Below are 24874 nucleotides of genomic sequence, written 5' to 3'. Positions count from 1 at the left end.
AGCTGCCCGCAGCCTCTGTGGTGCCAGTTCGATCCCCGGCTGCTCCCCAGTCACCGGAAGAGGGTCCCACATGGCGCGCAGACCTCTCCTGCCGCCCGCTGCTCCCCTCAGCAGTGTACTTTGGTCCTTCTGCCTGCTCTGCTCCCCGCTCTGGCTCTGGTGAATTCTCTCACTCTCCTGCGCTTCTGACTGTACCCAAAGCTTGTATAAATAAATAAATCAATCTTAAAAAAAAAGAAAAGAAATTCACTCAAAAAAAAAAAAAAGAAGCAATGGTTTCAACCCCTATTCCAGAGATTCCAATTCTAATTCCTGTGAGTGCAGTCTGGGCATCTGGAGTTTCCAAAGCTCCCAGGTGATTCTGATGTGCCACCAAACAAAAACCACCGCTCCAAAGGAAAGTGGGAAAGTATATCACCTCAGCATTTTATTAAGCTTCATATTCCTTTTTGCCTCATTCCCACCTTCATTTTGACTATATTGCCACATCCTCAAGCTCACTAATGTTTTATTCTGCGATATTTAACCTACCATTAATCCCATTCAGAATGTTATTCATCTAAGACACTGAAGCTTTCACGTCCAAAAATTCAGTTATAATCTTTTTATATCTTCTATGTCTCTTTATGTTTTGAAGTATGGAATAATTCTTTTAATATCTGTTATTCTAACATCTGACTGAGGTCAATTATAATTATTTTTCATCTCATTATTTTCAGCTTTAGAATATCCATTTAACTTTTACTGAGTCCAGATTTCTGGTGCAATTATCTGTATTTTCTTGGTAATAGCAGTTATAGTTATCTTAATTCAACTCCTGGTAACTCCAATATCTGGATCACATATGTCTATTGTTTTTCTTTTCTCTCGTAGCTTGTAACTTTTTATTGAACACTGAATATTATCTATTCAATGTTGTAGAAGTTCTCCATATGTTTTGTTCCTCCTAGAAAGTTAAATTTTCTTCTAACAGGCAAGTAGATCTCAATTCCGGTTGAGGCCATTTAGACCTAATTATATTTTACCTTTTTCACAGGGCTGGTTCCAGCTATTGTTTCATTTGAATGTCAGGGAAGCACACCAGAGCCACTTCACCTTGGCAGGCCTTGAACTCCTCCCTTTGTCTCATTTGCACTATGCTGTTACTGAAACTTCCTCCAATTTTTAGCCTTTTGGCTTCCACTAGATTCTCTGAAGTCTAACCCTGTGCATGTGCAGGGTAAAAATTGGTAAAGGCCTCAAGGGAAAAGCACATCCACATTTTTGGGTTATTATTTCTATTGTTACCTCCTATCTGGGAAATCTTATTCCTCAAGATCTAGGCTCTGGGGCAATCATTAACCCAAATCTGGTGCATCTGCCCAGTAGCACTGCTGCTTTTTGTTAGCACTCTGCTTTTTGTGCTGTGAACTGGCAAATGCCTTTGGGGGGAAATCAGAATAAATATGGAGTTTCCTGATTGTGTTTCCCATCTTCCTGGGATTGCTGCCCCTCAATCAAGTCCTGCCAGCAAGCTGCTACCAGTTCCTTTAAATAGATGTTGTACATAGTTTGCGTAACTTTTACATTTGTTTATATGGAAGAGTGAGTCCAAGACAAGCAATTTTATCATGGCCATAACTATAAGTCTATAGACTATACTTTTTTTTTTTTTTTAAAGATTTATTTATACAAGTACTGGGGTACCGGCCAGAGGTGTTGGAGGGTGAGAGAATTCACCAGAGACAGAGCAGGGAGCAGAACAGGCAGATGGACTGAAAACACTGCTGAGGGGAGCAGCGGACAAGACAGGAGAGGTCTGCCGCGCCATGTGGGTATCTCCCTGGCTGGCTGGGAATCGAACCTGCACTGCAGAGGCTGCAGACAGCTTCATAGCGCTGTGCTCGTGTTTATGCACGAGTAAAATTCAGTTTTCTTCCAGAAGTTCTCCGTAATAATGCCCAAAATAAAGGAAGACAAAACTTAACAAGAGAAAACAATAAAAATTCCTCCTATCAAGAAACTAAAATTAGATGTGAGTCAGTAAGACAAGTACTGAAAGAGAACTCAGAGATACAATTACCTTCTAGTCCTATAGATGACAGGTGCCGTGCTGCTGGCACTGAGTGGTAGACGAGGAAGCAGGCCAGCATGCTCAGCTGTGATTCCTCAAAGGGCTGTCCACTGAGATAGGCATGTACACACACATCACCCCCAGCTGGGAGAGAAACAGTGGATGAAACAACTGATTACAGAACTGAGAAGCACAGGAATGCCTTCTTTTTATTATTTATTATATTTATTATATTATTATTTTATTTTTATTTATTATTATTTATTATTTATTTTTCCATCAAGAATTCACTTTACCCAAAAAAACAAAAGACAAAGCTGGAGCATGGAAAAAAACCTAATTCTCCTTTAGGGTCAAATGTATCAAGATGTGGTACAGACACCATGGATTATTACATAGCCACAAGAAAGGATGAAATATAGCCATTTTCAACAAAACAGAGGGAATTTGAGAATTATACAGTTAGGTAAGTCAGAATGATAAACACAAATACTAGACATTTACATAACAGACAATTTGACAATGTAAAACACTTTAAAAAACTAGCGGACATTCATAAAGATCTGAGGGCTCTGAGGTTGGGGGGTGGGAGAGGAAAGGAACAAGGAGAGACAAGGGATGATGATGGGAGAGCAGTCTGACCAAAGATCCAACTCAATAGTAAAAAAAAATAAAATAAAAATTTACAAGGGGCATAATGCGATTCTTACCTTGTAGCCATTGGTCCAGGGCATTATCAATAGTGCATTTTACAACAGGGAGGAATTCAGAGTTCATAAAGAGTCCCCGCTTTGGGTGGCTCTGGAGTCGCTCCTGGTGGCTTCTGGAGCTGAAAAATTCTAACACCAACTTTATCTGCCAAAGTTCAGATGTCTCTGACATTTCTCTTCTTCCAAGTCTTCTTACAGCCTTGAAAAGAGGAACAGCAATCCATTAACAAACTCGTGAAATTACTAATGGCTCTTTCCTCAGACATGTAGAGTACATGTACATGTACAGTATATGTGCAATACTTTTTTTTTTGAACTTGCCCCCTAAGATCAATAAAGGGCAGAGGGAAATCCATTCTATGTTTTGATGCAGTCTGCCCCGTGCAGGAGCTTTTCACTGAGTAGATGGATGATCCTCTCTCTTCAATATGGTCCCTACACCAACAGTAAAAGGCAAATGAGCTCATTCTTGGCTAAATGGATTTAAAAAAATGAAGCCAAAAAAGGTCGACAGCTAGTCAGTACTGGGAAACCCAAGTGGGGTACAATGACGTGACAAGAATCAAGTGGTCAGAAGACCAAAACAGTTCTACTGATAACATTGTTCGTTAGAATCATTTGAAAAGTCACCAGAGCTGCAACCAGAGGGTTTGCTCAATAGATATCTGCCCATGACTGCAAAGGGCAAAGGCTCAAAATATAAAAAGAGGAGAACATATTCCTCCTCAGACAGCAAACGATAACCACAACTCAATACTTGGCTACTGTACTGAAAGTGTGTTGGAGAAGCAGTGCCAGTGTACATCATATAGTCCAATTCTCCAATCAAAAAAGGCGGATACCAGACAATAATTGCACTGTAGGCCAACTTGATTATGTTGGAACTGACCTTGTAATTAAGAATATATTAGAACAGATGTTTCTCTTTTGGAGAAGGTGAATAAATATGGAGACATTAATGAGGCCAAGGTGTGTTTTGCTCCTTCTTCCTGTATGTATAATTCAGTTTAAAATTCTTTCCTTCTTTTAATGGCATTTTACGTTTGTGTTTGAAATACCAAAGTTTAATAGTCCGTGTTAAATCTAAGTGCCAACTAAATTTCTGTTGTAGAAATTCATAGTATAAAAACTCAATTTTGGTAAAAAAAAAAAAAAAAAGATTATATTACTTAACACAGTATTATTTTTTTTAAGTTTTTGGAATTAACTTCTGCTAAATATATTTTCCCAATCAGTTCACCAGTAGAGATTATTTTGCCATTAGAGATTATTTCCTTTAGCTTTAGGCACTGAGCTCCAAATGCTTATCTATGAGCTCACTGTATCACATTCACCTGAAGAGTTGTTTGAAACTATAGATCCTGGATTTCATCCCAGAAATTCTGACATAACAGATATGGAATGGGATCTGAAGATCTGTATTTTTAAGATTCATCAGATTAATTTTAGCCACATTTGAAAACTTATAGCATAGCTTAACAGCACATCTGGATCTAAAAAACAATGACATTAAAAAGCCATATGTATTAGTACCTACCTAAAGTATCCCCTAGAAAAACTGGTAAGCATTATTTTCTGCATAGGCCCTTTTAGAATCTTGAAAACAATAATAACATTAAAAAAAAACTTCTTAAATAAATTCCTACTCCTTTTCAATTACTACATGCTGATACTATAGCCCCTTACAAGCTTAATCATACAAGTATAATTGCGAATTACTGTCATCACTAGGGTACTGCCTATTCACTTACAGCACAATTATTTTGCAAGATGAGAATTTGTCAGGAGGGAAGTGTGAGACCATAAAAGATACTAGAGAAGAAAGGAAGAGAATATTCTCCTCCTCTTCTAGTTAGAGGAAAAGAAGAGAAAATGGGAACCCTAGAGTAAGGCAGTTCACCAAGGGGTACTCCTTTCATCATAAATTCCAAGCTTTTTTGATATATGTAGCTTTCAACTTTGATAGGGTTTCCTTTTTTGACTTTCTAAAAGCCAATGAGAAATTAAAGATACAGACAGGGAATTTTACCTTACCGTTCAGCATGCTATTTGAAATAGAGGATAAATCTCATCAGAATTAGAATAGGTTTTTTTGAACTATACCTGGTCCATTGCTATGTACGCAGGCAACATCTCTGGGGTCTCCTGAGTAACACATTCATAGAGTACTGAAGAAAAGAGATCCAGAATTTCCTGTTTCTGTGGAAAATGAGAAGCTCTTTATAGCACATCAATGTATATTCCAAAATCAATTCAAGAAATGATGTACAGCAACTATTGTAGCCCATTCTTAAGCATTTCAGTGAAAGAAACAAAGGGTAAAACTGCTAGCTCTTTATAAAACACAGTACATGTAACATTGGACATCAATAAAATACAACCAAAATTAAGTCGCAAAGGACAGTTAAAGCTGTAAGTGCTGTGGAGGAGAGGAATGGATCAAGTTAGGGTAAAACAAGCAGACAGGTTATCATAAAAATACGCCTTGGGTTGGGCTCCTAAGAGCAGGATCCAGGAAGGAAAACTAGCATCCACAAGGATACAGTAGAAACACTAAGCAGGGCAAGTTCAGAGGAGGCAGCACAGCCAAGTCCAGCTTAGGCAGGACTTAAGGGCAGGTGAAGGCTTTTATCAGGGACCCGTGCCCATGAGTGCAAGCCCAGCCCTTACTATCTGCAGGGACCTGGACACCTGACAACTCTAAGTGGCAGTTTCCTTATCTGCAGATTCAAAATAATGAATTATGTACCCTGAGAGTAAAGAATTAAACGAGAAAATTACACAAAGTACCCAGCAGAGTGTCCAACATATAGTAAAGATCCAATAAGTAAGAGAAAAAACGGTTATTTCACTTAACCCTCAAAACAACGATGTAAGGTAGGTTCTATTATATATCCACTTAGAAAAATGAAGAATCTGCATCTTGGAGAGATTGAAAAATCTTCCACAGGTACCCATGGACAACAGATCATCAACCCCAGATCATTTAATACCCATATTCAATTCTTTATCAACTGTAATTATGGATTAAATCAAAGAACTGCTAGGTACTCTTTGAACCCTGTAGTGAACAATTTTATGATCAAAAGAAAGGCTATAAAATACAGAGAAAACAAATTAATAAAATTATGTAAAAATCTGAGAAAGGGAGCAAATACGAAAAACATATTGGACCTAAGAAAGTGCCCCCCATCAAAACTTAATGTTTTATTTGTAAATCAATGGCAAACCAATACAATTTTATTAAATTTTTCAAAAACCTAATGTTTTAGAAATTTTAAATTGTTTCTTCAAGCAATGTAGGAAGTTACTGAATTTAATAAGGCTGGAAAATCTTATTTGCCAAATGAAAATCATCCAATGTGCCTAAGCCAAGTCTAATCTAATAGGCAGATATAAGCATTATTGATTTGTTTGGCAGTGTTCACATGTAGAAACAATAATAAATTCTAGTCTTAGAGCTAAGCAAACCAAATAATAGATACCTGACCCATGTTCACAGTTGGTTTGCAGAAATACTCAGCAAACGACAGAAGTGCTGGATCAGAAGTGAATGCTGAAATCGTTTCAGGCTAAAAAATAACAACAAATATAAGTGAAATAATTAAGATTATTTTTCTTACAGCTAAATTTTAATATATGCAGTTGTTAGGAATCTACCTCACTTTTCACACAATAGTCCCACAAAACCCAAGGCTGTACAAACCTGCTAAAGCTTCATCAACCTGTTCTGCTAAGCAGTTAGAAGAAACTCTTTGCACAAGGTAAAATACACCCTTATCAAAAAAACAGTAATAAAAAGATCTTATTTACACAAAGTACCCAGAAATGTGTTCCCTTTCCTTTACTAAGTGAAAAGCAAACTAGACACCAGAATTGTTACTGAAGGTAAAGGAAAAAAAGCCCACTGCACAAAAAACATTGTGTAATTCCACTTACATGGGGTATGAAAAGTAGTTAAAATCAAAGACAAAAAGTAAAGTAGTGGTTGCCAGGGGTTGGTGAGTTATTGAATAGAAACAATAAATATAGGGTTTTGTAGGACGGAAAGAGTTCTGGAGAGAGATGATGATGATGGCTGCATAACAATATGAATGCACTTACTACGATCAAAATGTATACTTAAAAAGGGACAAAACATAAGTTTCATGTGTATTTTACCACAATAAAGAGAATTGGGGAACAAAAAGAGCATCATTCAATATTCTAGCCTGAAACTGGAATATGAAGGAGACAACCACTTTCTATTAAGGTTTATATTTTACTTTTGAATTCCCAGAAGAAAGGAAATAGCGATGTCATAACTTTTATATATATGTTCCCCATTCAAACTCATGTCTAAGGTTAGCTTACAAATTTGGTTAGAATCTTTAAGACGGGCTCTCATTTATATAAGCAACAGTATTAATTTAAGTAAAACTTTGTTTGAAAGTCCTTCTAAAATATTTCACAGACAACCTATCAAGTATAATTAAACACAATTCACTGATATCAACTACATCTATTTAAACCCTAGGAACTAAAAGCTCAATTACAAGTTAAGTGACCTAAAAAGAAATTAGTTAAATTAAAATAAAATGCTATCCCCCACAACTAGAAAAACAAAGAATGTCAAGTCAGTCCTGTGGCTGCCACTTAGCTAATCTATCTGCCATATTTTAGGGTCCTAACTACTTCAGTTCGCTCTTCAATGTACATTTACTAAGAACATATTCGCTCAGGGAATTCCTGAAAACTGAGGATAAATTCAGAAATTTCAGTGGTAGATTATAGAACACATTTCTAGTGTTGGAACTTATTGATGCTCTAAAATGTAGAACAAAATATATACTGACCTTCAAAGGAATGAGATTGATTTGTATAATCTGTTAACTATGTAGCCTAAGTACTACAGTATTAGAAGTACTTATGAAAATAAAAAGCAAATAAAAATAAGGCTAAATCTATCTTCATTTTATCCTCACTAATATTTAAGCGATAAAAGGTAGTTTTAAATGGAACTAAAAAGTGACAGATGGCAAAAATCATTTTCTATTTATGCCACAAATTAAGCAAATTTGAAATACTTGAGGCTTGATAGATTAGTAACATTATTAAAGCTAAATTATTTTTATAATGTGAAGCTATATTATGACTGTTTCTGCACTTAAACATAAATTATCGTTAAAAGTCCTGGCAGATGACCCATATGGTTGCCACATAAATAGCAAACAGACCCAAGGTCATTCAGTCTTTATAATGTACAGTGATAAGAACAAGCAGATCCACCTAGATGGTACCATAAATGTCATCACAAAAGTACGTCCTGTGAGGGCACTAGTAATAGGCTTCTCTCATCCTTCAATTTTTACCAATCAATGCTACCTTGAAAGCCCGAGCTTCAGAGTTCCTATTAGCAACAGTCTGGGCCAACAAACTTTGCCATCCCATTGGATCTTCCTTGTAGGACAGCTGACCTGCTCTGAGCTTAACATATAAAACTCCATCCTTGGAAAGGATTGACCTGAAAGAAAACAGGCATAAATCTAATATGAGGTATCACTGGCAGTGTGTGGCTGGAAACATAGTTATTTCCCAATACCATATACACTGGAGATAAAGTCTTTATCATCTTCCATCCCATTACTGTCCAACTTAAGTCACTCCACTGAATAAAAATAAATGAGTAAATAAAATATCTATTGAATAAGTAAAGTATTGCTCAATGAATAAATATAAATATTTAGGATTTGATTTCTTAATTAAAATGTTCATTTTCTAATACAAACTCTCCTTCAAAGACATAGCTCACTCAATTCAATACCTACTCTACATATTGTCCTGAATGACATCAAAGGGGGACAAGGATCATTGCAGATAATAATCATAATTTATTCCTTCGCATATACTTCTTTCACTTCACAGATACATCTGAGGACTGTAATATACTTACTTTAAGTGTTGGGTCCCCTTGCTTAAATCTATGAGCAGTTCCCAGTATCGAGGGCCTTTAACTTTAATCTGCCAAGGTAAAGGTAAAAACAGTCAACGCAATGCTAAAAAGGTGCTAGCTTGACAAAAGGAGTCCGCAATTCTCAGAGGGAATAGAATAACTGGGCTAGAAAGAGACATTAATAAGAGGCTAACAAGTTCCATTTCCATGATTCCATGAATCATGGTCGGAGGTAACCTCACTTATCAGTAAAGTTCTCTAATTAAAGACTCTCCCTATTCCTCATGATTATTCCTTCAGGGGCTGCTTTCTTATTTCCTAGAAAACACAGAGAAAGTGTTAGCTTTTACTTCGCTATCTTTAATGTTATGCTGTTCTGGCTGAACTTCTCTCTAACACAGATTTCCCTAATTCACAGCTAACTCACCTGCTTTAAAAGGTGGAGTTCTGGAAGAAGAGTAGGAGCCATCAATTCTTCTTTGGTTTGTTCATACCACTGAGTGCCCTTTACAAACAGAGAAGAGTAGTCACACTTCACCATGTCGTGAGAGGAAGCTATGCAGAAAAAACATCTCCATTCTACACTTCCCCTTCCCCCGGTTTGTACACATTGTCAAATGACATAAAATCCTCTCTGATGCTCAAGCCTTAAAGGACTAACATCTACACTCCTTCACAGGGCTTGTGACATCTTCCACCATATCTAGCACTGCACCTCCTTGTCAGTACTGAAGATGTACACTTCTTTTTTTTTTTTTTTTTTTTTTTTATTTATTTATTTATTTGTTTGTTTGTTTTGTTTATACATGCACTGGGTACAGTCAGAAGCGCGGGAGGGTGAGAGAATTCACCAGAGCCAGAGCGGGGAGCAGAACAGGCAGAAGGACCGAAGTACACTGCTGAGGGGAGCAGCGGGCGGCAGGAGAGGTCTGCGCGCCATGTGGGACCCTCCTCCAGTGGCCGGGGAGCAGCCGGGGATCGAACCGGCGCCGCAGAGGCCGCAGGCAGCTTCGCAACCCAGCGCTCAACCGCTGCGCCACCGGGGAGGCCCTGAAGATGTACACTTCTGAGGTCTCTGGGCTTTCAACCTATTACCTCCTCTGCAGAACACCTGGCTCACTCAGCTGGCAAAGCTTAAACCCAACACTGTGTCCTTCCTTGTCAGCCTCTCCAAACCACAGAAGTGCTGATAAGAGCCCTTCTCCTCTGCTTCCCCTGCATTCCACACATATCTCCAATTACCACACTCTATTCTAATTGCATCCACGCCTGGCTTCCCAAGAGATAGAAATCCTTCAAGAATATTACAATGTCATTACATTTCTGTCCCCCAGAGTCTTTGATACATAGAAGGTACTTGATAATTTTCTGAATGAAGGAAAGATACATGACTTGTAATCTGTGCATCTAAATCAAAGATCTTTCATCAAATACATGACCTTGGGCTTTAAAGCACTCTGCTAACAAATCTAAAAATAGTTCTACTCCAACTTGTTTTTTAGAACACCAGTGTCAGTCAAGTAAACAGAGACATTTTCAAACTACAAGTTCTAAGGACAAATAGCTACAGATGATCTTCAAAACATTACCCCCATACACTATCAATGGCCTGACAGGATGAACAAAAAATTTTGGAAGCTTCAATTTCTATAAGTTGAACTCACTCCTGTCATCTTTAAAAGGACGAGACTTTAAAAATATTTTGACCTGCAAAGATAGATGAGTGGTAATAAAATGCAAATTAAAGATGGGGGAGAGGTACCTTATAGGTAACTTCTAAGAGTGCATAGCAGGGAGTGTTTGTATCCACATCCACAGGCACTAGAAGTCTTGGTTCTGCAGCTAGCACATACAGGTGCCGGAGAGCCTGGAGATGATACCTGTGTACAGGAATAACAGAGAGGAGATAATGAACAGCATGACAGAAGAGGTGACAACAGCCTAAGTTCTCCAATCTGCCGTTGCCTAAAAGATAAACCAAGACAGAAACTAGAATAAAATCTTCCAAGGATAGCATTCCTAAAGGGAGACGATGAGATTCAATTAAAAGTAACAGAGAAATTCTCTAAAAAATTATAGATATGTGATCCCCCACCTAAGAATTTTTTGAATTTTCAGTTAAGAGGTTTTGCAGGGAAGTAAAAATTTATGTAAACATGAAAATACTTACTAACAAATTGATCATTTATAAAATTAGTTCTCAAATACCTCTGTCTGTTTAACACAGGCATCTTTTCACCTTCTAAGACATTTACTTCTAGTTCTTTCTTTTTTTTACTTAAGGGTTGGGGGTGCAGGGAAAGAATGTCAGTTCCCTTGGACAGCAAAGTTCTTCCACATATAAATGTGGTACACCAATGCAAACACACACACACAGTATAGCAACAATTAATGGGCAATATTGTGACAATATATTTCTTTGTGAGTTCTGAGTTTTCAAGCAATTTTTTAAAACTTTAAAATTTACACTTTAGAATTTAAACACACATAAATAGTTTTGACATTTTACAATCCATATCATCTTCACCTTCTCTTGGCTACTACTCCTTAGATTGATGAATTTTTCCCTAATGATATCCTTGTTTGGCTTACTTCTGGGTTTACAGCAGTTCTATCAGTTGGAGCACAATGGAAGTCATCATATGTCAGTCATCATATGTCCAATGCCCTCTTTTGGTCTAATACTTTTTTTTTTTTTTTTTTTTGTGGGACCCTCACCAGTAGCAGGGGAACGAACCGGTGCTACAGAGGCTGCAGGCAGCCTCGCAGCCCAGCGCTCAACCGCTGCACCACCAGGGGAGGCCTTGGTCTAATACTCTGTAAGAAAAACTTTTAAAAAGATTTAAGTAGGAAGATAATTAAGTTCAACAGAATAAAGCTAATTTGGAAATTATTCCCTGGAGCCTAATTATCTCCTTCAAGAACTTCACAAAGATGACACTGAGGACAGAATCACTACTCACCGGTTGTCAGTACTGTGAGCTGGGAAGTGTGGGTAAAAGGCACAGAGGAGGGCAGCAATGGAAGAATTTGATGTGCTTAAAGAGTACCTGCAAGACGAAGCAGGAAGGACAGACGTGATTAGTCACATTGTGCACAAATTCTCAAAGTATTTTTGAGAGTCAGGAAATTGGAGTTTGTGGCAACGCATAATGGTAAAACGCCTTTATAAATATATGTGCATCCTTACTATGAAGGTTTCATAGCTATTCAATATACTTATACATTTTATTGTACACATACACATATTCCCCACTTCCCCTGTCTTTTTAAAGAGTACCAAGTAAGAATTTAACATCTATCAAACACACGTATTTAATGAATTAGGAAAATGAGGTTTCAAACGTTAAGTAAGAAAATACATCTTTTTTGGGATGGGCACAGAATAAGTGATTTTTCTCTTTGCTATTTTGATTAAACCCAAATTCAGAGATGATTATTAGATATTAATGTTAGAAAATTTGAAATTAAAATAATGGTTTGGGGCCTCCCCAGTGGCGCAGCGGTTGAGCTCTGGGTTGTGAAGCTGCCTGCGGCTTCTGCGGCGCCGGTTCGATCCCCGGCTGCTCCCCGGCCACCGGAGGAGGGTCCCACATGGCGCGTTGACCTCTCCTGCCGCCCGCTGCTCCCCTTAGCAGTGTACTTCGGTCCTTCTGCCTGCTCTGCTCCCCGCTCTGGCTCTGGTGAATTCTCTCACCCTCCCGCTCTCTGACTGTACCCAGTGCATGTATAAACAAAAACAAACAAACAAACAAATAAATAAATAAATAAAAATGCCTCTATAAAAAAAAAAAAAAAAAGTTTAAAAAAAAAAAAATAAAATAAAATAATGGTTTGGCTGTACTAAGTTTAAATATTGTCACAAAGTACACATAACCTTGAAGACCAAATCAATAGCAATAGCACAGATTAAAAAATCTACTCGGTATAAGAAAAGAGCGAGTGGGGGTCACAAAGTACAGAACAATGAAAGATGGAATTGAATATAAGAATAAAATAAATGTAGGTGTTTATTTTGAAAGAAAAATAAATTTTCAACAATCATAGGATAAAATAATTTTCATAGTAATAAGTTTAAGCCATTCTTAATTTTTAAAAATTAAAGAAAAGAACAATTCTTTAATTTCCTTTGTTAAAGGAAATTCAAAGGTTTCTGATAATCTTTACTCTTTGCACTTTTGGAAATTTGAGTCCCAATGTTTAGTACAGTCCTAAAGAAGAGAAGAAAATAAGGTTCCATGACGTCTAGAAACTGTATTAGTTGGCCCAGGGCATATACATTAGAGCTAAATATATGAAGGGATTTACCATAGCCACTAAATGGAAGACTCAATATTGTGACAGATTTCAATCCCCAACCCAAACTGATGTACAGAATCAAATCAATTCCAATTAATATTTAATCAGGTTATTTAGTGTGAAAATGAAAAATTCCAATATTTAGATGAAAATGCAAAGAACCAAGAACAGAAAAATGTACTTCTTAGAAGAAAACCCAGGAGGATTTTACTCAACTGAGTATCAAGGCTTACTATAAAACAATAACTTAGACAACATTGTACTGACAAAGTATAGAAAAAATAATACCCCTAAAATAAACACATTTATATGGACATGTTTGAGAAAGCAGTAGAGAAAGGATATACTTTCAAGTAATAAATAGGAATCAACAGGTAGGAAAAAATACAGAAAAATCAGTGCCAAGTATTTTTAAATACAAATGAGAGTGAAAAAGTTATATACAGTGTGGATAAATCTCACAAACACAACATTGACCAAAATAAATAAAGTACAAAAGATACACAGTATATGATTCCATTTAAATTTCACAAACAGGCAGAAGACATAATAGGGATTACCTTTGGGTAGAGGTGAGGTAACAGTGATTGGGAGGGGCATTACAGGGGTAGAGATGGGTGTCCTGAGTTATATTTTGATCAGTATGGTGCCAAAGAGATTATCATATTATAATAGTTCAATGAGCTATGCTATGATTTGTACACGTCTCTGTGTATTTTTTCATTCAATACAAATCATTGGAAGTAAGAGAATTCTTATGAATGGATAAGGTGGTTAAGAATGATGGATGCTAAAAAAGGACCAAAAAAGTTAAAACTAAGAAAATCTCATAGGACTTGGTTACTGATATTGTTCATGACCTTTTTGAGAAAGCAGTTTAGTAGAAGGGTAAAATCATAAACAGAGGGGAATACGAGGTGATGCACCCAAATACTAAGTACAGATTCTTCTGAGAAATTCAGACAGGAAGGTAACTCTACTGAGCAGGGCATAATTGGATCTTTGAAACTATAAAGAACTGGGCCTCCCTGGTGGCTCAACCGTCTGCAGCTCTGTGAAGCTGTCTGCACCAGTCATGCAGCAACCCACATGGCGCGGCAGACCTCTCCTGCCTCGCCCGCTGCTCCCCTCAGCAGTGTATTTCGGTCTGTCTGCCTGTTCTGTTGCCCACTCTATCTCTGGTGAATCCTCTCACCCTCCCGCACATCTGGCTTGTACCCTGGTTCTTGTATAAATAAATAAATCTTAAAAACAAAACAAAACAATAAAAAAGCCCTTTTTAAAAGAGTGTAGTGGATGACCCTATATTACATCATCTCCAAAATAAAAATAAGTCACACTATTAGATCTTGCTCATGAAATCATTTCATTAAGAAAAAAATACTTATAAAAAAATACTTACCTTCCTCCTCCCAAAAACAGAAGTCCTAGGGCCATGTGGTGGGCCAAGTGGAAGCCATAGTTCATTTCACCACCTGTTTTCATATGCAAAAAGCGGCAAAGTTGCAGAACCTTTAGGTTCCCCGAACCAGCCATCACCATCGCAAGTGAAAGCAGCACCACACTTAGGCAGGTCTCAAGGTTGTAAGGACCTGTCTGGAAATACAAAAAGATGTTATGCCACAACTGCTGTGTTGCAGTTCTTTATTATCAAAACTAAACTGGTCATCATTAGAAGACTATGAATACCTGCAACTTTAAAAAAATCTGTAAAAATAAGCATTTTTCTTAATTATGAAATGTAAGTTCAATGCGGAAAATAAAGTATCATAAAGGAAATAATCACTTGGAAGACTACCACCCAAAGAGAACTACTACTAACATTTTGGCTTTCTTTTTCTCTGAATCTTTTCCTGTATCTATGTTTTTTTTTCTCAAATAAAACAGATACTATTATATACAGAATTTAATCTATTACAAGCCATCCCTCACTCATTAAAAAGTCCTGTGGAACATGATTGTGATAGTTCCACAATATAGCAATAATGGATATGCCATAATAATTAACAATCATAGCAGTAGCAATTGACAACAGCTAATAATAGACTTTTTGATGTTCTCAACTTTCTTTTATTATGTTGCATAAGACTATGTTATTTTTTTTTAAAACAGGAAACAAAATCTTGCAGTCTTTCCCTCATCAAGACAAAAATGCATCAAAAACAATTGCACTTTACTAAATATCAATTTTTTTTAAAAGTCTATTACTGGTATTTAGTACTGAGAGAGAACTGCACAAGGTATGGCACTGCATGAAGGCTATAATCGTTATCTATTCTCCTGTCACAAGAATTAGGTTTCTGTGCATCCTTCAAGAGCAATCACATTCTCTTTCAATTAATATCCCAGAACAAAAATGTAAAGATGAGCTAAAGCTTGAAATCTCCCATTCTAAAATCAAACAGCAGAAATATTTTACAATGCATAAGTAACTGATTTATCAGTCAATTTTCTTCAGGTTTAATTTTATTCCCAAGGAAAATCTAAAGACTTACTACAGAAGCATTGGGTGCAGACAAATAAGTCATAAAGTCTTTTGCAAATTTATGCTGAAAAAAAAAAAATTCAAAGTTAGAAGAAACATATCAAGGTTTTGTTTAAAAAGAAAACACAACACAGTAAATTGAAATACTTCTTACCAAACAGTTAAATGCTGATAAATTCTCTGAACCAGCAAACCGAAAACCCAGAGACAAACATGCTCCTGCAATTATGTAGACATGTGCTTGTCTGAAAATGGATTACAGAAATTAGTATTGTCATTATTTTGCTTTTAAATTCATTGCTACTATTATCTTGGGGTAAAAATACAAATATTCGTACTCTCTAAACTAGTTTATATTCTTTTGGGAATGTTCAATTATGCCTCAGTAGCATGAAGCAGCCCTACCAATAAGGTGTACCTGCACTGTACCATATACAGCAAAAGAAAGTTTTATAATTGACAATTTATTTTAATGGAAAGGACAAAAAGAAATATGTAAAATCTTCAATATTGTTTAAAAGCATAGGCACTGAACAAGAGGCAAACTTGTGAGCATCTGATAAACAAAGATTAGAGACATGGGGGATTCAGAATTATTCAAATCAAGGACAGTATTACTTCTTATATAGTATATTGTGATTTATCAGACAGATGCTAGGATAACTCATTTGCATTACACATTTCATGACTTACGACAAAGTTTCCAAATTCAAATCCTCTGAGCAAGGCAATTCAATTTCACTGAGAGAGATACTATTTTCTCTTATAATCTGTCAAGATACAAAGCAGGAACACTTGGTCATTAACTCTAACATTACAAATATGTAGTAATTTGAAGGCTAACATACTGCTTATAATGGCCATATCTATAGAAAATAAATTTTACCAAACCATTTCACTCAAAGGCCTACAGTTTAATCATATTGAATTTGATTTAGTTACAAACCTAAGATGGGCTAAATATGAATAACTGAACAGTACTGAATGAATATACACTGGAGGATTTGGGTGTATTCTGGTTCAACAATAGAGTACTAACATTTCACACCATTAAGTTGAAATACAAAGAAGATAGCTGTAGAGTAGAGCTGATGCAGGGGTGTGGAGAAGCAGTGGGGAAAGAAAAAAAACAACTGGAGAGAACTCTAATCAGAGACACACACTTCTTATTCACAGATGTTTGTAGTATTAACCTACCTACCTACCAGAGATGAGAAACTTTCACCTTTCCTTTCACCTTCCTACCTACCAGAGGTGAGGTTAATCACTAAATTAATTACCAAGCTAACTAAACTGTCAATATGTTCACATGTATGTTGTTTAGAAATACATCCTTTTCCTTACAGTTGTTACAGAGATCACTGGCATGATTTATAAAGGTTTCACATACAGATAATTAAATTCCATGAATGAGAATATAAAGAATGGGGCTGAAAAATGATTAAAGATAGAATAGCTTAAATTCCCCTACATTTAATGAGACATAAATTTAGATTCAAAAATCTTCATTAGAATTTATAGAAAGAAAACCACGACATACTGATTAACTACTGAAAAAAATATATATATATAAAGAAAATTTTTAAATTAAAGAACTAAATGACACATTACTACAGGTAAAATAACAATCACAAACCAATGATATAGTACTTAACAATAAAAAAGATGAACTACTAATAAGCTCAACAGTATCTCAAAATCATGTGAGTGGAAGAAGTCTTATACAAAAAAGTTTATACTATATGTGATTGCACTGATATAAAGTCCTACATCAGGCTAACATATTTCGGGGAAAAGAAAATCAGGTAATTGGTTGCCTTGAAAATGGGAAGTAAGGTCCTCCCTGGTGGCCTAGGGGTTAAGTCTCAGTGCTATCACCTCAGTAGCCTGAGTTCTATCCCCAGCCAGAAAGCTAACCCACATACAGCTCAGTAAACCTCTCCTGTCTGTCCCACAGCAACCCTCAGTAGTGTATTTCAGTAAATCCACCTGTTCGGCTCCCCACTCTGTCTCTGGTGAATCCACTCCTGTGGCATACACCCCAGTTCTTAGATGCAAAAATTATATGCAAAAGAAAATGGGAAGTGAATGCACAGAATAGTAAAGGGTATGAGGGAACTTCTGAACATTTTGATAGAAGTTTGTTTTCACAAAGATATGCATTGTTCAAATTGTATGGAATACTAAAGATCTGTGCATTTTGTTAAATGTAATTTTTACCTTAAAATGAAAAAAATACAAATAATGAATTCAGTTAATAACACACTGAAAAATTTAGAGAAAACTGTACTACTCTCTACAACTAACTTTGAAATTTATCAAAAAATGTTACATTAGATAGAGGAATAGACATATGGCTATATATGTAAGTTTATATAGTAAAATATTAAATGTAGAATTTATTTAGAAATGCATTTAGAAATGTAAAATATTAAATGTAGAATTGATGATATAGTTGTTTGTATAAAATTCTGTCAACCATTTTTAAACTTTCTCTTATTAAAATATCAGGGGAAGCATTCTAGCACTCTCCAGGAAAAATAGATTTATTTTCCAAATAAAAAGGAACTGAGACCACTATTAGACATGTACAATTAATTAAAGGCCCATATTTAATTACAATAATTGATTTGGTATTTTTATGAAAGTCTACTCATTTTTTACTATTGGGTTTATTGGGTAAATATCCTATAAAGTAATTATGGTAACTTAAAATATAGTAGAATGGAAATTGTCACAAAGTTAAACAGCATCTTAGCTATATGGATAATTGAAACAAAAATGTCAAAGACATCTTTTAGGGGTACTTTTGGATATTTAATATTTAAAAACTTAAATTTCTAGGGGTCTGGGGCTGAAAGGAAAGGTGATGGTTTATTGGTCAGCACACAATTTTAAAACAAAAGTTTCTACGTTTTTAAGAGATACCACAATCATCAATTTTCCATTTGAAAGAAAAAGTATTTTATAGAATTTTGGAAAAGGGCCTCCCCAGTGGCGCAGCAGGTTGAGCGGGTTCAGTGCAGCCTCTGCAGCACGGGTTCAATTCCCAGCCTGCCAGGGAGAAACCCACATGGTGCGGCAGACCTCTCTGGTTGGGCTCACTGCTCCCCTCAGCACTGTATTTCAGTCCGTCTGCCTGTTCTGCTCCCCACTCTGTCTCTGGTGAATCCTCTCACCCTCCTGTGCCTCTGGCCTGTACCCCAGTTCTTGTATAAAAATAAAGAAATCTTTTAAAAAAATAATAATAATTTTGGAAAAATGCTCCAAGAAGTCATAATTTTATAGATATAGAAATATTTATTATATGTACTTACCTGAGGAACATTGCTATCAACCCACTTGGAATTTGGTAAAATATCATCCCACAGAATCAGGCATCGAGCAAGAGTCTTAAAAAGGCAATACAGATAAAATGAGAGCAAGCACAGTTCACAGGTTCTGTGTAACGGTAATATAAAATAGAACAATTTAAGAATCAATTCCCAGTGGATGGAAATTTTGAAAAATAAAGTGAACTATATTGTATTAACCTAAGCGACCTATTGAAATATTTAGATTTTAAGGCACAAAAAAAAATCTAAAATTGAGTTGATCATCATCAAAGTTTGGAGGAGTTGGACTTTTTAAACTTGCTCCATAAAAGGAAATCACAATGTGATAAGTCATTTATTTGTCTATATAATTTAAAAGATTCCCATGGTAAAAACATACAAATTAAACACTAAAGAAGAGAAAATTTAAGATAATTATGTCAAAATTCACTGTCATTAATTATACACTTAAAGATATTAGGGCATCCTTAAAAATAATAAAAGAACAAAAAATCAAGCAGAATAAAAGAACAAAAAATGAAGGCCCAGTAACTTGCCTTTCCTGGGATTTCTACAGTTTACTTGTAAATTTCAAAAAAAAAAATTTATATACACAATGGATTGATTAACAGTAAAAATAGAGACATTGATATTGCAAATTTGAGAACCATCAATCGATTCATCATGTTAACAGAAATGAAAAATTGCAAAGAGTCATACCCTAAGCAAGAGAAATTCTGGTTTCACAAAGTCCAGCAAATACATGGTATCAGGAGCTCGGAGCCAATCTGCAATGGATCTGTTGGTGGAAGAATGTCAGTAAGCATCATTGCTTATGTAGAAAGTAAGATTATCAAGAATCTCAAAATAGATTTCAAAATATGTTTCCCCACTTCACTCACTGCCCTATTTTTTTTTTTTTTTTAGTACTTTACATCTTCTGATATATTTCTTAGGTATATATGAAAGTCTTACTATGACATGTTTCATGAAGGTAAATACTTGTTTTGTTTAGTTCACTGAAATTTCTCCAGTGCCAAGAAAGTACTGACATGCACAAAGCACTGACATTCATTCAAAATAATATATGAATAAATATATTTTTAACCACTTTGATTTTGCATAATTCAATTTTTCTATGGGCAAAAAACTGAGCCCATAGCAACATTGAAAAATTCCTTGAATCCTGAATTTTTGAATGTTGAATTTTTTAAGTGAAAAGACTTAAACACTTGTTTTTATGCAAAATGTAAAAGATCAAATCCCAAAGGTCTACTTTCTAGCCTCAGCACTCATTGGGGATCTGGAAGGTAGAAGGTATAGTCATTAGGAAAGCTTTTGAACTAAGCCAAAACCATTTTATAAACGGTTAACAAAGAACAGAATAATGTTAAGTGTTTCTGGCTTAACAGTCCTCTTACATCAGGGAAAATTAATGAAAAGAAATCTGGGCATTATTTGTCAATTACATTAACTATAAAACAGAAATGATAGAAATCGACAACTGTATTGTCAAATATCATTAAAATAGCAAATATATCATTTCCAGATAAAATCCATATAATATAGTATTTGAAAGAATTGAAATCAGGTTGCTCTAGAACAGGAGAAATAAATACATCAAAATAATTTCGTTTTACTACTGAGGTCAGAAAGGAAGTCTCACTGTCATGGATGGCAAGGTGGGGGGATGTGCACAATACCTGTTATTGGTTTTTAAGTAGATCATAGCCAAAGCTAGTGTGGCACCTGGACAAGTTACATCCACATTTATGGTGTCTCCTTCCTATCAAAAAAAAGTTTATTCATATAAAAGGTTTTAAACTATTATAAAATTCTTCTGAATACTAGTCAAGGCTTAAAGTTAACATATTTACAAATGTTAACATAAAAAAAAAACTTTCTAATTTCCAGAATTTTGATCTGTTGATTTGATTTCAACTTACTTTGATTTGATAACTTGGAGATTTATGTTTCTCCCTGTGCATTCCTGCTTGAAAGCGCCGATGACCTCCAACCATGTACTGATAAAGCTGCTCAGGCACATTGAGATCAGACATACCTATCAAATTACTGCCATGCTGAAAACGAAAAAACAGACATGTGAAAGGAAATATCAAAGAATAAAACCCATAACACATACCCATGACAAATAAAACAATCAACTAACTTCAAAGCAAGGTATTTTGGGTTTTTTCCCCCAATAAAATAACTATTACCCATGAGTTAATACTCAAACTATTAATAATTCTCATGAAAAATTATGTTAATACTTTCATTTCATAAAATATGTAAAGTCTGTGCTTACCCCCAAGCAAACCATGCCCAGAGCCAAGCCAGCAGCTAGAGAGTAGGACTCTCTGTCAGTGCAGTATTCCATTTCAGGACCAGGGGGCCGTCCTGTAATATAGAAAACAACACAGTTAAGCAAAGTCTCTTAAAATCCCAACACACAGAAGTTTTAAAGTTAACTTTCTAGTAAGTTGTACAGGAACAATGGATTCAATAGAATCCCACTCAGAAAGATAAAAGAAATGTTAAATTACCGTGTAGATGAATAAATTTTAAAAATCAAGATAAAGAGCATGCTCATATCAGCCTTGGAAAATTTTACTTACTTTATTTTATTAGTGTCAGGTCATTCTATGGTTTATCCTTAATTTTCAGAATTTAACTATCATTTTTACTTTGGTTCCTGTAGATTGGGAAACAGATGTTTATGAAGACACAGCACTATTAATGCCATACCTATTTCAGCCAACAGAACCTCTGCAGTATGCCTGTGAGCTGTCCCTTGATATACGAGGCCAATGCCAACCACTGCAGCCACTTGGACATTGTGAGGAACATCAAGCTCAGTAGATGTTGGGGGTAAGAGAGCAGGAATGTGAATGCTAAGAAGCCGAGTAATTGACATATCCATGGTGCCTAGTTTGGCAGCAGAAACACCAAGGAGTAGTCCAATGCTTGTCATTTCATGACCCTAAGATAGAAAATAGAATGAAACTTAAGTCACTACCAAATATACAGTCTTTTAGATATAAAAACTCTCAACAAACCAAATTCAATGATATATTAAAAAGATTACACACCACGACCAAGTGGTTCAATATATACAAATCCACCATTATGATTTATCAACTCAATAAAATGAAAGATAAAAAGCATACAATCATCTCAATAGATGTAGAAAGGGCATTTGATAAGCTTCAGCATTTACTTATGATAAAAACTCCCAACAAACTGGGTATAGAACATATCTAAAAATAATAAAGGACATATATGACAAACCCATAGCCAGTATCATACTCAATAAGGGAAAACTGAAGGATTTTTCTCTAAGAACAGAAAAACAAGGCAGGGACAATGACTTTTACCACTATTTTTTTTAATTAAATTTTTTTTCTTACATCATTATAGTCTCCAAAGTTCTTCTGCCACCATATCACCTATGAACCATCACCATATTCCCTTGTGTTCATCCCTCCTATGTTTTGTCCTCCCTGACTCTCCCTACTTCCTAGTTTTGACATTTTCTTGACCTTCAGTTTGGTTTCTCTATATTACACATATAAGGACTCTCACCACTTTTATTTAACACAATAATGAAGTCCTCCCCAAAGCATTTAGGCTAAATAAAAAATAAAAGGTATCCAGACTGGAAAGGAAGAAATAAAATTAGGCAGCTACACTGTAAAATTGTTTGGTGGCTCCTTGAAAATTTAAACAAAGAGTTACCAATGGCCCCAAAAATTTACTCCTAAAAATATACTGCAAGAAATGAAAGTATGTGTCCACATAAAAAAATATAAATATTTACAGCAACATTATTCATAACAGCCAAAACCACAAATAACCCAAATATTGGTTAACTGATAAATGGAAAACAAAATATGGTACATTCATATAACAGCATATCCAGCATCAAACAGGAATAAAGTGCTGATACACAAAACAGACGAACCTTAAAAACATGGTAATTGAAAAAGCCAGTTTTACCACATATTGTATGACTCCATTTATATGCAAGGTTCAGAATAGGCAAATACATAAAGATCAGTGGTTGCCAGGGGCTGGAGTGGGGAGGAGGAGAGAAAGGAAGAGAGAGAAGTTTTCCCATGGGGAGATAAAAGTGTTCCAAAATTAATAGTGATAGTGGATGCACAACTCTAGATATACTAAAACCACTGGGCCTCCTCGTTGGCGCAGCAGTTGAGTGCCGGGCTGCGAAGCTGCCAGCAGCCTCTGCAGCGCTGGTTCGATCCCCGGCCACCTGCAAGGGTCCCACATGGCGCGCAGACCTCTCCTGCTATGCCCGCTGCTCCCCTCAGCAGTGCTCCCCTCAGCAGCTGCTATGCCAGCTGCTCCCCTCACCAAACTATTTCATCAGTCTGCCTGTTCTGCTGCCCGCTCTGGCTCTAGTGAATTCTCTCACCCTCCCGCACTTCTGACTGTACCCATTGCTTGTATAAATAAATAAATCTTTTTTTAAAAAATTTAAAAAAAACCCACTGATTTGGGTACTTTAAATAAATGATTTTTTTATGGTATAAAATTAGAAGCATTTATGCCAAGAGACCGGTATGCAAAACTCTAAAGTGGAAGTTCAATTTTGGTAAATTGGAGCTAAAATGCCCAGTATCTATGGTTGGAGTGTGGGAAGCAAAAAGTGATATAAGGTAAGGCTGAAGAGGTGAGTAGGATACATAGGCTCCCAGAACATTCATTAAGAGTAATGGAAGATCATTACATAGTTTTGACCACAAAAGTGATATATTCCAACTTATACTTAAGAAGATTATTCTTTCGGCTATGAAAAGACTGAATTTAGAGGCACTAGAATGAAAAAAGAGTGTATAGAACTATTAGAAGCTACTACAATAGCCCAGTGAGACAAACTAGCAGTGCAGGAAGTATAAGTGCTCACCTTAGTCAAGTAGTCATGGATATTAAGAGTAGCCAGTTTGGTAAGGTGGCCATTCAGACCCAGGGCCATGAGAAAGCCAGCATACTCATTGGCCAATTCAGCATGCTTGGGCTTATTGTAAACAATCCAAGCCGAGTCTATCTGAGAGGCAGGGGCTATTTTCAGACCCGCAGCCACACCATTATGAAAGCTGGCCCAGCTTGTCATGTTGGGAGGCACATCGATGTTTCCACTATTAAGATCCACTGTTGTGTTCCGAGGAGGGGCCCGCCCTATTCATGTAACAAAATTTTAAATTGAGAGAATAAAAATTCACAAAACCAAAATTGCAAATTCATACTTTGAGAACAGAAATTATTCTTTCTACATTCAAAAGTTATCCCCATAATACCTGAAAAAATACTAATTACTATGAATAAAACTTTACACATGTGAATCAAAACTGACACAAAATGAAAAATCATAATTGTTTAAAATCACTGTTGTCCTTTTTGCTATATTTGATCATTTTCCTTGTTGCCAATTTCTAGTTTTTGTACAATGATCATCTATTTATAAGACACAAGACATTTTAAGACTAAATATTTTTATATATTACATTTTAAGATTATTTAAAGCTCAATAATCTTACCATTATCAATAATACCTTTATAAAATTTTCCCATACCCTTTTATATACCTTGAAATGGCCTAATTAAAAATGAAAATAAGTTAAGGGCTATATTCTACTTCCCTTATAAATGGCTAGGTTTTTCAGGACTAATAGCACTGTGAGTGTGTGTGTGTGTGTGTGTGTGTGTGTGTGTATACACATTATATGTATCAGTTATAGTCAAGGTAAACGTAACTTCTGTGGGCTATACCTTGAAACACACTACTTTTTAACTTATAAGTTAAAATATTTTAACTTTCTAAGTTAAAATACACTACAGCCCTTTTAGTTCCTTTAAACAATGTAAAATCAAACAGGAATTTTGGAAGTAAAAATGTTTAATTTGACTTGTTATTTGAGCTTTGATAACCAGGATTGTAGCTATAAACAACATTTAAAATCACTAGGGATAGAGTATTTCTTTGGTTTTAAATAAAATAATCCAAAATAACTCAACTAAACATATACACAATCATTTCCCTTTCTTAGTGAAACCAGAATT

General features: G+C 35.7%; 1 protein-coding gene across 7 annotated transcripts in view; it reads right to left on the bottom strand.

The window, feature by feature from the left end:
• Positions 1 to 24874, bottom strand: part of ANAPC1 (anaphase promoting complex subunit 1) — a 73214-nt gene that overhangs the window by 1931 nt on the left and 46409 nt on the right. For 6 of the 7 annotated variants that reach the window (XM_054701862.1, XM_054701858.1, XM_037527824.2 and 3 more), the window contains 20 exons: positions 23721 to 23992; positions 21542 to 21776; positions 21102 to 21193; positions 20740 to 20874; positions 20497 to 20579; positions 19514 to 19592; positions 18797 to 18871; positions 16173 to 16249; positions 15634 to 15724; positions 15490 to 15543; positions 14397 to 14590; positions 11659 to 11745; positions 10458 to 10575; positions 9123 to 9200; positions 8696 to 8763; positions 8128 to 8266; positions 6249 to 6335; positions 4867 to 4962; positions 2764 to 2962; positions 2063 to 2197 (listed from right to left, as the gene is read on the bottom strand). In XM_054701862.1, the coding sequence (XP_054557837.1) occupies positions 2063 to 2197; positions 2764 to 2962; positions 4867 to 4962; positions 6249 to 6335; positions 8128 to 8266; positions 8696 to 8763; positions 9123 to 9200; positions 10458 to 10575; positions 11659 to 11745; positions 14397 to 14590; positions 15490 to 15543; positions 15634 to 15724; positions 16173 to 16249; positions 18797 to 18871; positions 19514 to 19592; positions 20497 to 20579; positions 20740 to 20874; positions 21102 to 21193; positions 21542 to 21776; positions 23721 to 23992 (2394 nt within the window). Of the gene's footprint in view, positions 1 to 118; positions 225 to 2062; positions 2198 to 2763; positions 2963 to 4866; positions 4963 to 6248; positions 6336 to 8127; positions 8267 to 8695; positions 8764 to 9122; positions 9201 to 10457; positions 10576 to 11658; positions 11746 to 14396; positions 14591 to 15489; positions 15544 to 15633; positions 15725 to 16172; positions 16250 to 18796; positions 18872 to 19513; positions 19593 to 20496; positions 20580 to 20739; positions 20875 to 21101; positions 21194 to 21541; positions 21777 to 23720; positions 23993 to 24874 lie in introns of those variants that run through there. The other variant, XM_054701863.1, reaches the window with a different exon arrangement.

Source organism: Talpa occidentalis, unplaced genomic scaffold, assembly GCF_014898055.3.
Source record: "Talpa occidentalis isolate TD23 unplaced genomic scaffold, MPIMG_talOcc4v2.1 talOcc4.5, whole genome shotgun sequence".
NCBI classification, from domain to species: Eukaryota; Metazoa; Chordata; class Mammalia; order Eulipotyphla; family Talpidae; genus Talpa; species Talpa occidentalis.
Note: the sequence above shows the minus strand (reverse complement) of the source record. Positions and strands in the feature narration are given on the sequence as shown.